The sequence below is a fragment of the Phasianus colchicus genome, chromosome 10 (genome assembly GCF_987193195.1).
Source record: "Phasianus colchicus chromosome 10, bPhaCol1.hap1.1, whole genome shotgun sequence".
NCBI classification, from domain to species: Eukaryota; Metazoa; Chordata; class Aves; order Galliformes; family Phasianidae; genus Phasianus; species Phasianus colchicus.
In genome coordinates, this window is record NC_143445.1 from 6260796 (window position 1) to 6278270 (window position 17475).

At 49.4% G+C, this 17475-nt stretch overlaps 1 protein-coding gene and 1 long non-coding RNA gene across 3 annotated transcripts; one reads left to right on the forward strand and one right to left on the reverse strand.

The window, feature by feature from the left end:
• The first annotated feature begins 5607 nt into the window (after window positions 1-5607).
• Window positions 5608-7159, forward strand: LOC116230835 (transcription cofactor HES-6). Its single transcript, XM_031596211.2, has 4 exons — window positions 5608-5752; window positions 5822-5908; window positions 5992-6067; window positions 6183-7159. Exons 1-4 carry the CDS (start codon window positions 5672-5674, stop codon window positions 6581-6583), a joined length of 645 nt encoding a protein of 214 aa, XP_031452071.1. The 5' UTR covers window positions 5608-5671; the 3' UTR covers window positions 6584-7159.
• Window positions 7160-7293: 134 nt separating this feature from the next.
• LOC149916580 (uncharacterized) lies at window positions 7294-15122 on the reverse strand. 2 transcript variants are annotated; one of them, XR_016469568.1, is made up of 3 exons: window positions 15018-15122; window positions 8737-9755; window positions 7294-7627 (listed from the first exon to the last, which is right to left on the reverse strand). It is a non-coding gene; the product is annotated as an uncharacterized LOC149916580 (long non-coding RNA). The 2 variants fall into 2 exon arrangements; XR_016469569.1 differs by lacking the exon at window positions 7294-7627 and having other exon boundaries at window positions 8269-9549; window positions 9636-9755.
• Window positions 15123-17475: the final 2353 nt, after the last annotated feature.

The window sequence follows — 17475 nt, forward strand, 5'->3', positions numbered from 1 at the left end:
TTTTTCCTTCAGGGCTTGTCTCTAATTAGGGCTGGGCTCATCATCAGCTCTAATTCAAAACCATGCAGTTGCAGATTTGATGTTGGCCAACTGCTTGAGCTGCTACCTAGCAGGTGAGTGACACATTCCCAGGTACGCAGCTCCTCCACCTCCCATAAGCCAGCAGCATTTTCAGCCTACCTTGAGCAAAGGCCAGCTTCTGTGTTTTGTCCAGCATGTGCTCCCTGTGACACAAGTGAGCACAGAAAGCCACCAGCCGTGATCCTGGAATTCCTGCTTCCCCAAATCTTTCCCTCAACAAGGCAGAAGCAGCTCTTGAAGTGCCCAATCTCCCACATTTGGTTGGATGATTTTTGCCCACAGCTTAGGTGGTACAATTTCCAAAAGATCTTGCTGGGATGCAGGCAGCCCAATGGCACTGCACACCACTCTCCCCACTGAAGGAGCTCTGTCAGGCAGCAGATTACAGAATCCAATCACCAGCATAAATTGGCAGAGTGGTATGGCAAGTAAACGAGCTGTGCAGGACAGCGAGGCAAAAATGTGCTCTATGCTTCCCACAGATAAGTAGACATCTCTTCCATAACACATGCAGACGTGTAGATGTGGCACTGAGTGACGTGGTCAGTGGGCATGGTGATGGTGGGTTAATGTGGTGATCTTACTGGTCTTTTCCAGCCTCAATGATTCTGTGATTCTATGATGCTATGACAGAGCACGTCCCCAGAAAGATGCTTTCCCATTCATTAAAAGCAGTCTGGACTATACAGTGTCAGTTCCTTTGAGAAGTAGCCAGCAGAGTGAGCATCGCATGTCTCAGACAAGGTGCAGTGGATAAAAGAAGCTGTTTCTTCTGTCTTGAACTACTAGACACAGTCCACAAATAACTATTATTGTAGGCATGTCCCCTGCTGTCTGGATACTTCGAGGAAACGTGTCTGTATAAACCAGTACTTATAGAAAACACAAGCCATGGAAATGGGTACTGGTCTCTATTAATAAAATATTTCCAATTTTGATTCAGAGAAGCCCGATGTTTATCAAAACTGACCATAAAATACACGCTGGCATTGCTAAACAGATGCAATAATTTGCAATGGGGATGCAAATCTGCAGCAGAGCGTGAAAGCAGACATTTCCTAGAGCATTTCACAAAACACACAGGAGCAAAGTTCCAAGCCTGATTATGTATGTGTTAATCTGATCAAAATAAAACCCGTGTCCTGTCAGCAGATGTGGAGTGTCAGTGCCAGAGGTGCAGACTGGGAGTCATCCTGAGTCACCCCTCAGAGGGGCACACATCTAAAGAAGCCTGCAGCCTCGGTGAAGGCTGAGCTCTACGGCCTCAGCAGCTGGGAAGTAAATTAATAGGAATGCCTGAAAGTCATTTAGGAACTCATGGAAATATCAGAAAGGGGAACCAGTGATGTAAATATCACTGTTACAAAGAGATGGTAAATGGAATGGTGAAGTGAAGCCCGTAATTAGGATAGCTTCCGAAGAGGAATCAAATACAGGAGGTGTCCCAAGAAATGCCACAGAACTGCTCCCTGCGACACCGCGGGCGGGTTTTTCTTTATCTGACTAAAAAGCCTCAGTACTCAGACAGTTTGTTCCCACTTCCCTGAAACAGCTTCCACAATTACAGTGTGACGGAGCGACGGTCCCTAACCGCACAGCACGGGGCTCTGCCACCGTCACTGCTAGCAGAGCAGGCGCAGTGCTAAGGCTGAAGCGCTCTGCAGTGATGTCTGAGCAAGCTCTCTGCTGAAGCCCAACAGGCTGGGGGGCAAGGATGTCAAGGCAATGAAAGCGTCTGCTAAAGTAAAGGGGATGAAGACCACAGTGCCGCTTCGTGTGCATGAGAAGGCTGTACCTGAGTGAAGCAGATCTGACAGTGGATGCTCCTTCTTGTGCCCCAGCAGAGCCCAGCACCCAGCGCTGTGCCCAGCGCTCACCCTGGGACACGCTGCCCTCCCCAGCACTCGCTGTGTTTGAATGTCACCACTGAGGCAGCAGAAACAGGACATCCTGCAGTCCAAGGGGAACCCAAATCTTTGTAGAGAGCAAATGTAGACTTGGGGCTCTTCTGTGAGCGGACATGAGATCTTTGTGAACGTTACTGATTAATGCTGCTGCTGGCACGAGCTGCTCTGTGTGCCCCAGCTGATGAGCACGAGCACTGCTGCTGAGTTGGCTGATAAACAGAAATGGGCAGGAAAAGCTTTATGGTTTTGAAAGAGGCAACAGAAACTCAGTGCTGAAAGGCACAGACATAGGCTGCAGTAACAGGCAGGCTGGAGTGTGAGAGCAGATTTTCCTCTTAGGGTTAAACACCTGCTTTTAGCAGCAGAGAAATCAATGGCACAAGAGGGATCCATCTGATGGCCAACGCTGCAAACCCCTCTGTTCAGCTTTCCTTATTCCCTGCATTTACTGCCTGCAGCCCGCAGCTCCTCCAGCTCCAGCACACTACTTGGTTCTGGGAGATGGACCAATTTTCATCCAAGACTGGGCGGGAGACTCACTAAGGGGACACATTCAATTTGTGAAGGGGCTCTGGGGAGAGGAGGAGGGAGAAAGCAGCTCTTTGCTCGCCGTGCCACATTATCAGTTGGTAATATTAAAAATAAACTGGATGACAGCAAACTGATGCCTAAGGAGCAATCCACCTGCTGACCAAACATCCACCACAGCTCACACCCACCGCCATTCATGGGCACCATTAATATTTATAAGGATGGCGTGTCTCTTTGACAAGAACTTTTGCCTCCAACGACAACAGATGTTACACTGCTTACAAAAGAAGCTACTCGAGCATTCCCAAAGGATGCTGCCCATGCTCATCACGTCTGCATCCCGGGCTCTGATGATACTATTCACAGAGGCTGGATGACCTACTGAAAGCTCAGATCATGTCATTCTCGAGCCCAAAAACAAGGATGGCCACACATTTGGCTGTGGACTCCTCACAGTTTCTCAGAGTCGTGTTGGATCTCTGTGGATGTTCTTCTGGAGAGCTTTCAGATGCAACTGATGGCTCAAATGCACATGGCATCCCCATCTCATGGGGATGGGCCTCATCTGGGCCACAGAGCACACAGTGCAGGGCCAAGGCTGCAGGATTGTCTTCCACTGCTGTCCCAGCCACTGCTGTCACAGGTACGTTAGTGACTGCATATGATCTACAAAGACTTACAAACCATCATTGTGTGCTGTGTTACTGCACTCTGCACACAAACCAGCAGAATAACGCGTGCTGCAAAGCTCTGATCTCATCCGTCTCTGCTAAAACATCTTGCTCTTCGGCTGAGCTATGAGTGCTATGACATGAGGGAGCTGCAGTTCCTGGCAGGACTCAGCTTTAGCTGAAGTGAAACTCCCATCCTCCATGCAGGAGGAATGCACGAAGCGATATGGGCTTAACCTGTGCAGAGCCGTATGGATAAGCTGTGAGTTTTGCCAAAACATCCTTCAGGAACCACAGTGCATGGGCAAGCAGTGAAGCATTAGACAAAGTATGTAAGGGACATTTGCTTTTACAAGATTGCAGTTGACATTTGCATTAAAATGCATGAGGTTATCATGAATCGTTTCACCTGCTGTGACGGAGCTCATTTAAAGTGGCACAAATCTGTCACATTAGCCTTGTGGGCCGGAGCAGGGAACCTGCACTGAGCTTTTCCTCCAGAACCACAGCTCTTCTAGTGCCCTGATATTTATTTATGATACATCTTTAATGTACAGCACAAGTGACACCAGTATTTGTCAGCCCATTTCACCTGCAGCTTTCCAAATAGTACACAGAAAGACAGGCTCCAGAGCCAGAGCTGGCACCTTGTGCAGCTCATTGCCGTTGGTTCAGGCAGTCAGAACACAAACGGGATGTTACAGCCATGGAGCACATGCTCTGTGCCCAAGCTCCGCTAGCAGACCACCACCAGTGTGCTGCACATTGGATCCTAAAACCATCAGTAGGGGTGAGATGCATCCCCTTGGGTTTGTTCTTGCTCTGTGCAATCAGTGTGCATGTAACTTTTCTACTCATTTTATAATAACGTGCATGTGCCTGTTTCAGCATCATGCCCCATGTGCATCGAGCTCGTAGGAACCTCAGGAACATGTTTAACCACACATTCACAGCTACGACCCAATTTTGCTCCTGTATATAGCGCAATGAAATGTATCACCTATAGAGCAACCTGCCAAAATCCAAGCACCATTTCCTTAAAACACAAGGGAAAAACAAGGACCACCAGCAGCAGTACGGCTCTGGCAGTAAGGGCTGATGGCTGGGACACAGCATGGGGTGGCTTGGACACAGGGTGGCCCCATCCTGATGGCTGTGCTGCTGGAGACAGCATGGAACAAATCCATCCCATGGCACGTACACACGAACCATCCCACGGTCTGACAGTGGTAGGATGAGAGGGAAAGGCTTTAAACTAACAGAGGGGAGATTTAGGTTAGATGTGAGGAAGAAATTCTTCACCCCGAGGGCGGTGAAGCCCTCACTCTGCTGCCCAGAGAAGCGCGGGCGCCCCATACCCGGTGTTCGGGGCTGGGTCGGACGGGGCCCCGTGCAGCACAAGCTGGTGCTGCGCACCCAGCCCGCGGCCGAAGCCAGAAGGACCGGCTGTAAGGCGCCTTCCAACCCAAGCCATTCTGTGCCTCGGATAAGGGGAGCCATAGGAGCCCCACCTCCAGCGGGTTCAGCCCGCGGGCCCGCACTGCCGAGCGCGCAGTTATGCTGCACACGTCGGGGAGGCGGCCGGGCGCGCGGGGCCGCTTCCAGCGGGGGATGCGTCTCGCGTTCCCTCGGGCGGTAAAAATATGACACACATTAGCGAGGAGAATGAAAAGAGGGAAACAAAGGAGCGAGAGCGAACACCTGTCGCTCTCCTCGGGGAAGAGACCCGATGCTTTTATTCGGTTCGGTCTGTTGGGGGAACTGCAGCTGCCAACTGTCATCAGCATCAAGTTACGGCACAAAGCCGGGGCCTCGGCCGGCGCTGGGGAGCGGCGGGGGGACGACGCGTCCCGGCTACGGACGGGGCCGCGGCCGCCATCCCGGCACGCACGGCCGGCAGGGCACGGCGGGGCTCGGAGCGGCGCGCCTCGGGCTGCGGAGCAGCGGCTGCGCCACGGGCGTCTTCGGTCGGGCGAAGACAAAGGGCTCGGAGAGCCGAGCAGCCGGCAGCCTCCGGCCGCGGGGACCGCCGCCCGAAGCGGGCGTTCCGCAATTCCGCTCCCGCAGGGGCACGGCCGTGGCGGGGGGACACCCAGCTCGGACTGCGGCCGGGGGGCTCCCGAAGGGGCGTCCGCGCGGCCCGAGGCCGCCGTAAGCACGCAACACCCGGCCGGAGCGGCCCCCGGCGGGGCTGGGGCCGTGCAGGGAGGGGCCGAGAGCGCAGCCCGCCGCGGGAGCCCCGGGCACCGCAGCGCGGCCCCGCACGGCCCCGCACAACGCGGCACAACGCGACGCAGCGCCCGCCCGCCCGCGCGGCCCCGCAGCAGACAAAGCGCGCGGCCGCCATTGGGCCGTTCGGCCCACGCTCCGGCGCTGCCCGCGCGGCGCGGCCAATGGGCTGCCGGCGATGCAAAGCGGCCGCTATAAGACGGGCGGCGCGGGGCGGGGAGCGGCGCGGGGCCGCGGAGCAGCGCGGCGGGGATGGCGCCGTCCTTCCGGCACGGCAAGGGCCGCGCGCCCAGGGGCGGCTCGGGCGGCGCGGAGCCGCGCGCGGACAGGAGGGTGAGCGGCGGGCGCGGCGCGGAGCGGGGCGGACGGGGCGCGCGTGCTGACGGCGCCGTGTGCCCGCAGGCGCGGAAGCCGCTGGTGGAGAAGAAGCGGAGGGCGCGGATCAACGAGAGCCTGCGGGAGCTGCGGCGGCTGCTGGCCGGCGGCGAGGTGAGGAGTGGGGCCGGCGGGAGGGCGGCGGCGGGGGCCGATGCCGGCGCTGACGGCCGCGGCGCCTCCCGGGGCGGTTCCAGGCGAAGCTGGAGAACGCGGAGGTGCTGGAGCTGACGGTGCGGCGGGTGCAGGCCGTGCTGGAGCGCCGCGCGCTCGGTGAGTGCCGCGGGCCGGGGGGAGGAGGAGGAGGGGCCCGGCCGCACCGCGCCTCACCCCGCTCCGTCTGTCTGTCTGCGTGTCTGTGTGTCTGTCCGTCTCTCCCGGGCCGCAGAGGGCGGGCGGCTGCACCGCGAGGCCAGCGAGCGCTTCGCCGCCGGCTACATCCAGTGCATGCACGAGGTGCACACCTTCGTCTCCGGCTGCCCCGGCATCGACGCCACCACGGCGGCCGAGCTGCTGAACCACCTGCTGGAGTCCATGCCGCTCAACGAGGGCGGCCTGCGGGACTTGATGGCGGACGTTCTGGCCGAGCCTTGGCCGGGCGGCGAGGCCGCGCTCCCGCTGGCCGAGGCGGCCCTGGGCCCGGCGCTGCCCTCGCCGTCGTCCGGCGAAGAGACGTGCTCCGACTCGGACGAGGCGGAGGCCGAGCCGGGCCGGACCCCCGCCCTCGGACTGGAGGCGGCGCAGACGCGCGGCGTGCCCTCGCCCAAGTCCATGTGGAGGCCGTGGTAACGCTGCGAGCGGCGGGGCAGCGCCTCGGGATTGGAACGCGGCCCTCCTGTCACCCCCGCCGGGCTCACGGCTGAACGAGAGCCGTCGCGGCGCGTGGACGGCGTGCGTGCGCGGCGGTTTGTAGCTGGGGGGCGTTTGTCTGAGAGTGGGGGGACGGGATGGGGAGGAGGGAGTTTTTTTAGTAGCGAAGCTCTTTGGATGCACAGCCGTGGTCTCTTAACCCTGCCTCATCCTCTTGGCCCCTATAAGTGGCCCAGATAACGCTCACTACCTTGTTCTCTTAAGAAGAAGCCCTCGTGTGGTTTAGATCCTGACGGGTAGCTCCGTGAGAGGCTCAATCTGCACGGACCCCTGAAAGGGGCTCACGGAGCAGCTGTGCGTGGCAGCAGCCCAGCTCTTGCCTTCAGGGAAGGAAGAGCAGCAGGAGCTGCTGGAGCTCTGCAACCATCCAGGACTGATGGCGGGGTGCCTTTAGAAATGAGCATCTTGATTCACGTTTTGCTTTTAGCACATTTGAGTTCATTGTGACTTTATGTATATTAGGGTATCAAATCAAGTGGTTTTTTTTATTTTTAATCTTTAATAAAAAAAAAACTGAATTCGCAGTGATTTCATGGATTTTTTTGCATTGTGCTGCATCTTAACCAGGAACGAAAGTATTTCTGTGTCTGGGGAGCAGTGCTGCTAATTAATCAGTTCACATACTGAGCATTGTTAGCTTAAGTATTGGAGTTGATGTTACTGCACTGAGTGGCACACAGTGATCTGTGCCCCAGCTGCACATTACTTGCTCCCTTCTCACAGCAGTGTCGGTGCAGCTGCAGTCCTGATTCCAGAGGCATTGGACACATTGGTTTTGTTTTCGAATGCAGGGTTAGTTGGAGCATGTAGAGGATGGGGAAAGTATTTCTGAAGAGGGGAAAAAATAGCTTTAAGGGAATAGACTTCAGAACTGTTCTACATGAGGTCTGATCCCTTTTACGTCCCTGCTGGGAGATGCCAGGTTATTTGTCCTGCAATACCACCTTCCAGAGAGCTGGCACTCTAAGGCGAGAAACAAAAACAATTGTTAAGTTTCTTAATACATGGAAGTTCCCAAACATAGAACAACCAAGAAAGGAAGCAACCTAACCACCAGGGGATGAGACCTGTAACTTCCCTTTGTTAACAACCCTATGGAACAATGAAAATGGAAAACAAGTACCAGTAGACTGCTCCTTATTTAATGTTACCTGGGGGGGCAGGTTCTTATTCGAGATTACCATCAGATTCAGCACAAAAGCAGAACAACTCATTTCCCTTTGAACTGGGAGAGAAGGGCAAGAACCAGCTCCCCAGGAGGCAGTGAGAGCTGCTGTAATGACCTCTGCTTTAGGGAGGGAGGCCAGCATTTGAAGTGTAAATGAGGGGGGAACCTGGGACACTTGCACTAATAGTAACAGCCTATGCACAAAATGACCCCTTGGACTGAGCCTGCCCCACTCCAGACCCAGAGCAAGGTCACTTTTTCCAAACAGCATTACAGAGCCTGATGCCTTAGTTTTTGCTCACCTAGCCAAGATAACAACATCTCCTCAGAATGTGCTACGCATTGCCCTGCGTGATGCTGCTATGCTATGACAGAGCTTCACCTGCCACCCAGAAACTGCTTTTCTATTCAGTGCTCCAAAAAGGTGAGAGCTACAGCTCCCAAGGGCTGGCTAGGGCCAGGAGCCCTATGGAGCTGGGCAGCCTATGAAGGAGCATGGCACCACTCATAGCCCATCCTACAGCTGACGGCAGCAAGCCCAGCTGCACAGCAGAACTGTGCTGTAGCCCTGCCCTGGGCTCTCTGGGTTAAGGTTTGACATCCAAAGATGCTTCAGGGCCAGCTGCAGCTGTTGCAGGAATACCAGAGGCACTTAGCTCAGCTTCACTTCCATGAGATGAAAAGGGCTGGGTTAGGGCTCTTCTGTAACACTGCTGTGAGAGTAAGTGCAAATCCTGACACTTTGGTGACAGAAACACAGCAGAGAGTCAACATAAACTGCCAGCTTTGATTCAGCAGCAAATCAGCAGGGCAAGCAGCAGTCATCACTGCTAAGCAGTGCTGCAGCCACAAGAGAGAACTTTGCACTGGAGAAGTGGAGCTGAAGCTGGCCTTATCCCCTTACCTGCTCTCTTTCTGATTCTTCTGCAAACTGCTGCAAATGTGGTTGCCCTTCCCACATCTGGGGACAACGTGTGGAGTGGTGCACCCAATGCTTCCTGCATGTGAGCCATGGCAGAAGCAAAGGCTGCGCCCATCCTGCAAACCCCACTGCTGCAGAAGGAGCTCCACACGTGCTCCATGGCTTTCAGCCCAGGTACGGGGTCAGCTGCTTTCCAAAGGCCAGGAGGGGTAGGAAGGGCTGTGGCAGAAGGGCAGCACACCTTTCCCATGCACATTTCTCAGTCTGTCTTGGCTGAAAAGAAAGAGGCAGGTCAAAGTACTGCTCTTAGAGTTGTTTCATATTTTTTTTTTAACTGTCAAAAACATTTTAGAAATATGTTGGCAATAAAGCTTTTTTTTTATTATTTTTTTTTACATTCACAAATTAGATTGACAGAAAGTTTACACCTTCTGATGAGGTGTTGCTGGTTTTATCCATTTGCATGTCTGTACCTTACTGCAAAGGTGTCGAATCTGACACTTGCCTGACAAAGGCAGGAAGGGGTGAGGTTCTGGGGTGGGACTGGGGAAGGAGGAGGGGAAGGAAGGGCTCCAGCAGCTTGGATGAAAAACCAGAAGCCTTTTCAAATCCTCCTTTACAGAAAGGACTGTCTTTATTTTCCACTCCAACAGACTATTGAACAGCCTATCTGATCTGACAGTGCACTGCATTGTAAAGGGAGAAAGGAGCAGCACACAAACAGAGGGACTCTCGTTTGATATGTGGTTGCAGAATAATTGAAAGAAGGGCTCTTTGCATGTCAGTCACTCGCACCTGTCACAGGGGAAAAGCGCTCCTTGTTAGCCAGGTCAGCAGGCAGGGCTGTTCAAACCCTCCCCAAAGCTGCTGGCAACACACACTGGGTCTTTGTTGGAGCCCTCAGCCAGGGTGCAAGCTCCAGCTTTCAGACTCTCCAACTCTAGACATCTTCCTTCGTCACCCACCAGCAAATATCACGTAGCACACCACAAAGTTTTCACCTGCAAAATAAAGTCTTTCTGTTTCTATTCCACTTAAGAGTGAAAAGAAATAAGAGTGTAGCCCAGCACCCAGCAGCACAGCTAGCAAAAGAGGCCAACTTGCACACAGACATCATGAGAGGGAAATTTCTGCTAAGCAGGCAATTTATTCCTGTCCATTACACTGGCAGCTTATGGTTTTTACCATCCCAAGATGCTGTCCTTAGTAAAACGTTACCGAAATAAATGATGGAAAAGTGGGATGTATTTCTGAGATGTGTGCTGGGATGTCATTAGTTTACACGGGCACCCACAGCCTCACCATGGCATGGTGAGCTTCCCACAGATAACACACCCAGAAGGAGATCCAGTCCCAGCATCCCCAGCTGTCAGAGCTCAATTTTAGGACTCTCCCATTTACAGCCCCACCTCCAAGCATCAGCAGCAGGCACATGGGCACACACAAAGAGGTATCCAGCCCCAGCTGCTTTTCCTCCCCATGGGGGACATGGGAGCAGACACACAGGTTTTACAGATCTGGTGTTTAGCTTCTGGGACACGCAAAGACTTTTGCCCCAGCAGTTTTCCCTTCTCCCCACTGAGGAGAGCAGCTGGCTCACGCAGCACATCCCCTGCTGAGTTCTCCCCAGCAGCAACAGCTCAGGCTGTGCTCCCTCAGACCACCGAAACACAAACCAGTGCAGATGGGACCCAGGAGAACATCCTCCCGTCCCACAGATGGGCACAAAGTTTTGAAGAAGGTCATGCAGGAAGCACACAGAAAACTCAAGGAACAAAGCAATCTGCCAAAACAGCCAGCCTAGCCTTCAGACCGTATCCTTCCTCCACTTCTTAGGACGTATTTTCATTTTCTTGCATGAGACCCCTGGTTCACAGTTGTGTTTATGCATTCACATACAGATGTCTTGAACTAGTGGTTACCTAAATTGATAGCATCACTAAGTTGTGCAAATTGAGCAAATTGGGCTCCTATACGAGCTAAGAGAAGAGGGAAAAAAATGCTGTTCTGCTTCCTTCTATGGGATTTTTAGCTTCCTGTGGAAGTTTAGCATTCAATTACTGTTTTCAGCAACTGTTAACCTCATTTCTGCATTTTAGTAAAGTTTAAAAAATATATCAAAACTGATGCAAAAACATTCAAGCATGAAAATAAACCTTATAGCAGAACATTTTAAACTTAACCTAGCTAAACAAGATGATTGAAGGCAATTTGATTGGTCATACTGCATGCAGGATGGCATATTACACTCCTTCCAGCTGAGCTTCAAATGGCCTTTTAATCCAATAAAGCAGAGCCTTAAATGCTGAGAGCTAGGCAGTGAGTTCATATAGTCATTAAGGTTGGAAAAGACATCTAGCATCATCTGGTCCATCCATTCACACTCCACCAGTATTGCTCACTAAGCCACGTCCCTCAGTACCACACTTATTCCTTCCTTAGACACCTCCAGGGACGGTGACTCCACTGCCCTCCAGGACAGCCTGTGCCAGTGCCCCACTGCTCTTTCTCAGAATTCTTCCTAATATCCAACCTGAACCTCCCGTGGCACAACTTGAAGCTATTCCTCCTGTCCTTCCCAAAGTAAATGCAAATTGCTTTGTTGAGAACTGAAAATACCTTATGAAGTACAGCATACCAACAACTAGATTAGATGATCCTGTCTGCTCTTGCATTTCTTAAGTACAAAACTACTTCAGTTTGTAGTCTTTTAGTTTTTACACTGAACTCAGACTCAAATTATAGACTGAAAGCACAGCAAGTAGTTTTTCTCTGCAACTCAGAAAGCGCAGACCTGAGGCATCCTCCAGCATACTTCTGCAGGCAGCTCGGGAATCACCGAGTGAATTACCCTCAGCTGAACTCTGCAAAAGCTCAGACCATTTAGGCAAAAGGTAAAGCAGCCTAATTTAAAATCACCACCACAAAGGTACACTTCAGAGTATCCCTAAAGGACGTGCCATTGAGAGCAAGGGGAGATGACCAGGAGCCCGTGTGCCCTCTTTGTTGTGTGCTTCAGGAAGGATTTTGGGGCCTTCTAAGCAAGCTTCACTGTGTTTCTGCATTTGGACCATCCATGAATGAGGCACACTAACAGAACTTCAGTTTCATTCTCCTTAAAATGACTTTGCCAGAACCAATATGGGCTACACAGGGTCACTATAAAATACTTTCTGCTGTCACCATGCAAGTCTTTGCAGTCGACATCCCAGAGATAGAGAACGGGGAGGAAAATAACCACAAAAGACAGCATCCCCATTGTCAGCCCTGCCAAGCTTTTCCACCAGCTCAGAGAGGTGGTTTGCAGCACCTAGGGCCTGAAAAATCCCACAGATTTCCAAGAATTGGCCAAGATGCTTTTTTGGTACTTGTGAGCATCTTTTATAAAGCAAGTCTTCAATACACACAGCTGACCCCCAGTGGGGGTGGATTCAAACTATACATTGGCCCTTGAGCCATTCCAAAACAATGTACAAGAACCTCTTTCCCCCCAAAGACACTTGCTGAGTTGGAAGCTACATCTACATGCCTCTGGGCCTGGTCCAGATCTGTTCTGCCCTTCACAGAAGCCAATTAACTGGTCAGAAAACAGTGTAACTGAATCTCCCAGGCCGGGCAGAAGGTGCACATACCATCTTACAAAAATGCAGGTTCAGGAGCATATCTTCACTGAGAAGCTGCTACTCATAGCAGCTGCAAGTTTCCCCCTCATAAACCCTCCCATTGAATTAGGATTTTCTCAACACATGGACACACTTTCTCTGGGAAGTACACGATGGTGACCTAAGAGCAAACTTTGGGATGCCTGTACAGTGCACACAGGATGCTCTGTAGCTCCCAGAAAGTTTAATGTGAAGTGACATTACTTGAAAAACTCCTAAATGCACTTGTTTTCCAAGATAAGCTTATGAGGCCCAAAAGGCACAATCAATCACTCCATCATACCTGCCCTGCCCTGTGCAAATGCGCAGCAGCAGCTGCCCAGAGCAGCACAGTTACACGGATGCCAGGACAGCTGAGCCACCAGCAGGTCCCCACCACTGCTTTTCTGCTGCAGGAGGGCACTGGCAGCACTCGGCTGTTCAGCAGTGACCAATGCAGACTGCCACACAGCACAGCAGCCATGGTGACTCTGACAGCAGAACAGGCTTCACTTTCAGTTGCTGCAGGAGGCAGGAAAAATGATTTGCATCATCCCAGCCAACACAGAGTCAGAGCTCCATTCCAGGGCCAAAACAACTCCAGTGACATAGAGTCTCATAATTCAGTGCAAAACCACACCATCCTGAAGCTCTGTGCTCACTTAAGAGGACATTCCTCCCCCAAAACATCATTCCTTCATTTGTGAAATTATAATCTGTTCCTCTAACCATTTTATTTATTAAACAAACAGACATTCTTACCCCCCACCTTTTGCTAGAAGGTCCATCCAACAGCTACAAGGGAGGACAAGCAGTAATATCCTTTTACTTGCTTTAACATAGGGTTGTTTGTTTTTTTGTTTTTTTTTTATGTATTCATTTTTTACTTCAAAAGATGCAATGAAAACGTTACACTGATATGCCAGTTGTCATAACAACAATCAATAACATCTCACTTCAGTACAATTCTAACAAAGCTTCAAAGACAGAAAAATACCATCTCAGAGGTCATTATCCTGGGGAGTAAAGCAGAGATTAAACAGAAATGTGCCAACAAGACCCATGAACACACATCTCCAAGGCACAGCCTAGCTCGTCATTCAGATGCTGGCTAACACTACTGACAGTAGATTGTTTTCTAGAAAGGAAAAAAAGATTGCCTTGTCTTTTGGGGCTTTATACACCAATTTACAGCTGTTAGAATCAATCAATTTATAGCACAGATACAAGAGAATTGCTGCAAAGAAGCTGATGGAAAAGCTTTCTTATTTGCCAGAAGGAAAAAGTGAAGGGGACTCATTCAGACTGCCCATGGGTCTTGCTGCTGCTCGCAGGAGTGACTGCTGTTTCACATAGCAAATGCTGCACATGGCTTTTCATCAGACACAAGATTCAAATGAATACACTCAAAGCAAACAAAGGCTTCTACACTGCATAGGATGGATTCTGCCACCAGACACTCTTCCTTTCTTTCTCTGTTCGCACAGTTTGGACTTAACTTCAGAATTACATTAATGAAAAATTGGCCACGTGTCTTTCAAGGCAGGCTTTTTATTACTGAGTTGGCCAACGCAGCTAAAACAAACAAACACATCAAAATTTAGGCTCCAAAGTTTCATATGACTAAAATAAGAGACATAGATATTAGGTGAAGTACTAAGTATTTGCACGAATAGCAAGTATTAATATATCTGGAGCAAGTGTATCCGTTGCTTCCCCTATCTTCTTGGTTTATTTGCTCATCCAAGTAGTCTTAAGTCCTCTCCAGCCCCAAACTCTTCAGAATTCCTTGGCCAGCCTGGGAACGACAACTGACTGAGCAGCACACGTGGATATAGAATTAATAGGTGGATGTAAGTGACATAAACCATTTGGGAAATGAAATATGTACAAAGAATTGGCGTAGCATAAAATAAATAGATCAAGAAATAAAAACCAAAGCCACATGCATTCAAGCATGAAGGGGTTTGTTGGCTTGCTTTTGTTGTTTTCCTCTCCTTTGCTCCAAAACAGCAATGCTTCCAAGCAAGCTGTTTGCCTACATGGGGAAAAAAATAAGGTCCCCACAGTAATAGCAATACTAAGAGGATTCTCAAACATCACCTTTGCCCTTGAATAAATCAGATGCCACACCAAGAACTTTCTAAATTTTCTATACACAAACAGGTGGGCTCTTTGGCCTGACAACCCTCCTTCTAAGTTGCCTTCACAGTAAAGTATATACAGAGAGTCATCACATTGAATCATCAGCAAGGAATAGATCATTGCTGCAAGAGAACAGCAGTATTGGCCAAGCAAAAAAATGAAGGATCTCAGTTCATGTCACCATTTCTGGAAAAGCTTTAGTTCACAAGGAAACTGCCAGCTTCTTGTCTTCACTTTTCTTTCATTTCTTTTGTATGAAAAACAATAGAAATGTCACTCACAGTACATTTCCTCTGGAAACAGAGCAGAACCCTGTGAAATGTAAATGGGGAAGGCTGCTATCTGGCCCAAACCAGAAGATTTCACCATTCCTGCCACTGCTGAAACGCATCAAAGTTCAGCCTTCCTCAGATTCCCGCTGGCACTGCACAAATTGCAGAGGAATCAATACTGCTGGAGCACAGCAGGGGAGCCTACCTGGTACCACCGGTTTGATTTCTGTAGTTCTTGTAACCATGGCATCTGGGCAGCAAGAAATAAACACGCAAAGTCGGGAACGGAAGTGCTTCTATTTCCCGTCCCTCCCCTGAAACAAAAGAGTATCTTTTTTTTACATGCAATTCGTGCTTACTGTTCTTGTTTTTAAGAAACATTAGTATTAAGTAACTGTCTATCAAATGCCTTAGTTACTTATTTAGATTTGGCATTCAAAACCACCAAAATCTGAAGTGTCTGGCGGCACGACTTCGGTTGACTCAGTTTCTAAGCGTTACTTCTGTACTGCACTGTGGCACTTGGTAATTCAGTCTAGTAGAGAATCCAAGAGAACACAGCCCTTCATGGGGTTTGGTGCTTCTTTTGCCATGAGCTCCAAACCTCAACTTCTGTCTCCAGCCTTCTTTTTCCCACCCTCACAGCCCCTTTATGCCTAGATGGAGCAATTTCAACCTACCTTGCTTTAACAGTTTTCTTTTTTTCTTTTTTTTTTTTTTTATGGCCATAGCCCACGGAGACACAGATTTAACCCTATGCCTGCCTTTATTGTCTGAATTTCAGCACTCTGTCTCCAGTTGAGTTCTTTAAGATCCAAATATCCACATGACTTCATAGACATTCATCTTCACCTCTCTCAAATTCTCTCTGACAAGTGCTACATCTCTCCCAAAGGAAGATAAGCAGTGTTTAGCTGCTGATAAAACTATTTTTAAAAAGGTAGTGTGTAGTGATTTCAAAGAAGAGGCAGTGCCCTTTGGACCTCTGTCATTATCTTCTTCCTTCAATTCTTTCAAAAAAGTCACAAACCACAGTGCAACAACCCAAATGTTTCCAGAGCAACAAACTGTCAGCTTCTATATATAGCCCACAAGTCACAATTCAATCCTCATCTTATCTAGGAGTGTTAGAGGTATGGCAACACACAATGCTTGGAAAGTTCCAGATACATTTAATAAAGCAGTTTACTCATAGCAAGTCTTGGCAATCAGCTCCAGTTAAGTACTACTGTGCACTGATAAAGCCTATTAAGCTTGGAGAAGGGTGCTGGCATCCATCTCATGTAGAACAAATAATACATCTCTCTCCAACATGCTACTCTCAATCCAAAACCAAATTTTATATCTGAAAGCTGTAAGTTCTCTTTGGCAATGCTCGAATAAGCAAGTTAGGCTATGTAAGGCAGCTAGGTGATAAATTCCACCTCCATTTATAAGCATCTTAATCACACTAGGATGTAATGCTGTGCTTCTTGGACCTAACTTACTGCAGCCCACTCAGATACATTGATGATTTACATTATGCTGGCCAAGTTATCCTGACCTTTCCCTCTATTACTTTAATTTGTCCTCTTGAAAGGCACTATGGGTAGAGTTATTGTTCAATGACTTCCTGAGCGTTTGGACCGTCTGCCAAATATATTCAGAAAGACTCCACCTGTAAAGCCGCTGTTATCAGCCCAATGAGTAAAAGTTAACACCGTAAAATTCATAAGCCTATGGACACTAAATTAGGAGAGAGACAGTCCTGTATCACTTCAAACTAATTCTACCCATAAGCGAAGCCTGTAGAAATATTTACAGTTATGTAGTCTGGTTCAGTTGATATCATTCAGCTGTGAAATTGAAGACTGTAAACATTTTACACAGACTTGCATACAGACATCTTCATTTTGCTATTCTGTTGGCCAAGAAATCATCAAACAGCTTCCTTCACCACTCCAACAGATTTTCCCTGAAAACCTAAGCCACAAATTCCTGGAAATTCCATCCTTTAAATGTAAGATTTAGGCATCAGCTCCTAATAGCAAAGTACATACATCAGGGAAAAGATTCTAGGTGGAGCACTGGGACTCATACAGTTTTAATACGCGGCCTGTCTACACCCAAAGTTTTAAGAACTTCCATTCAAAGTAGTTTGGTAATCATCTTCTCATTTATGCACAACTAAAGACAAGGGAAGAAAAATTCCTCCATTCTTTATGTTATGAGGGAATCCTTCATTGCTGCCATGTGATTAGGGCATAAGCCTTTTTCTTAAGTCATACCAGCACAGCAAACTGACAAGGTTGTTATAAACCTTCCATACCACCCCTGAAAACACTGTCCTCTTTCATTACCACTAAGAAAAAGGAGCTGGTGAGCTGTTCACCATCTTGTTCACCAGATCAAACCATGTCAAGCTATTTGCTCATAAGGGGTTAGGAAACACTGGAATATCTGGAATCTACGCTTACAACAGTTACTTTCCTCCTTGTTCGCCAGTTTGTCACTGCCAGAAGCACCAAGTCCTTTGAGTCAGAGGCTTATCAATACACTAGTTTCTTTCCGTCTTCTCTAGGAAGAAAAGAAAACAATAATCAAGGATCTTGTTGCTCAACAAGGAGAACAAATGTTCTCCAAATTCATGACAGTGGACTACAATAGGATGCTTTTCAGTACCT

What these genes read in the sequence shown, in the direction of transcription:
- LOC116230835 (XM_031596211.2), top strand. Translation starts at nt 5,672, where the DNA reads ATGGCGCCGTCCTTCCGGCACGGCAAGGGCCGCGCGCCCAGGGGCGGC. An exon ending in AGCCGCGCGCGGACAGGAGG is followed by an intron (nt 5,753 to 5,821) that starts GTGAGCGGCGGG and finishes GTGTGCCCGCAG; the next exon opens with GCGCGGAAGCCGCTGGTGGA. An exon ending in GGCTGCTGGCCGGCGGCGAG is followed by an intron (nt 5,909 to 5,991) that starts GTGAGGAGTGGG and finishes GGGCGGTTCCAG; the next exon opens with GCGAAGCTGGAGAACGCGGA.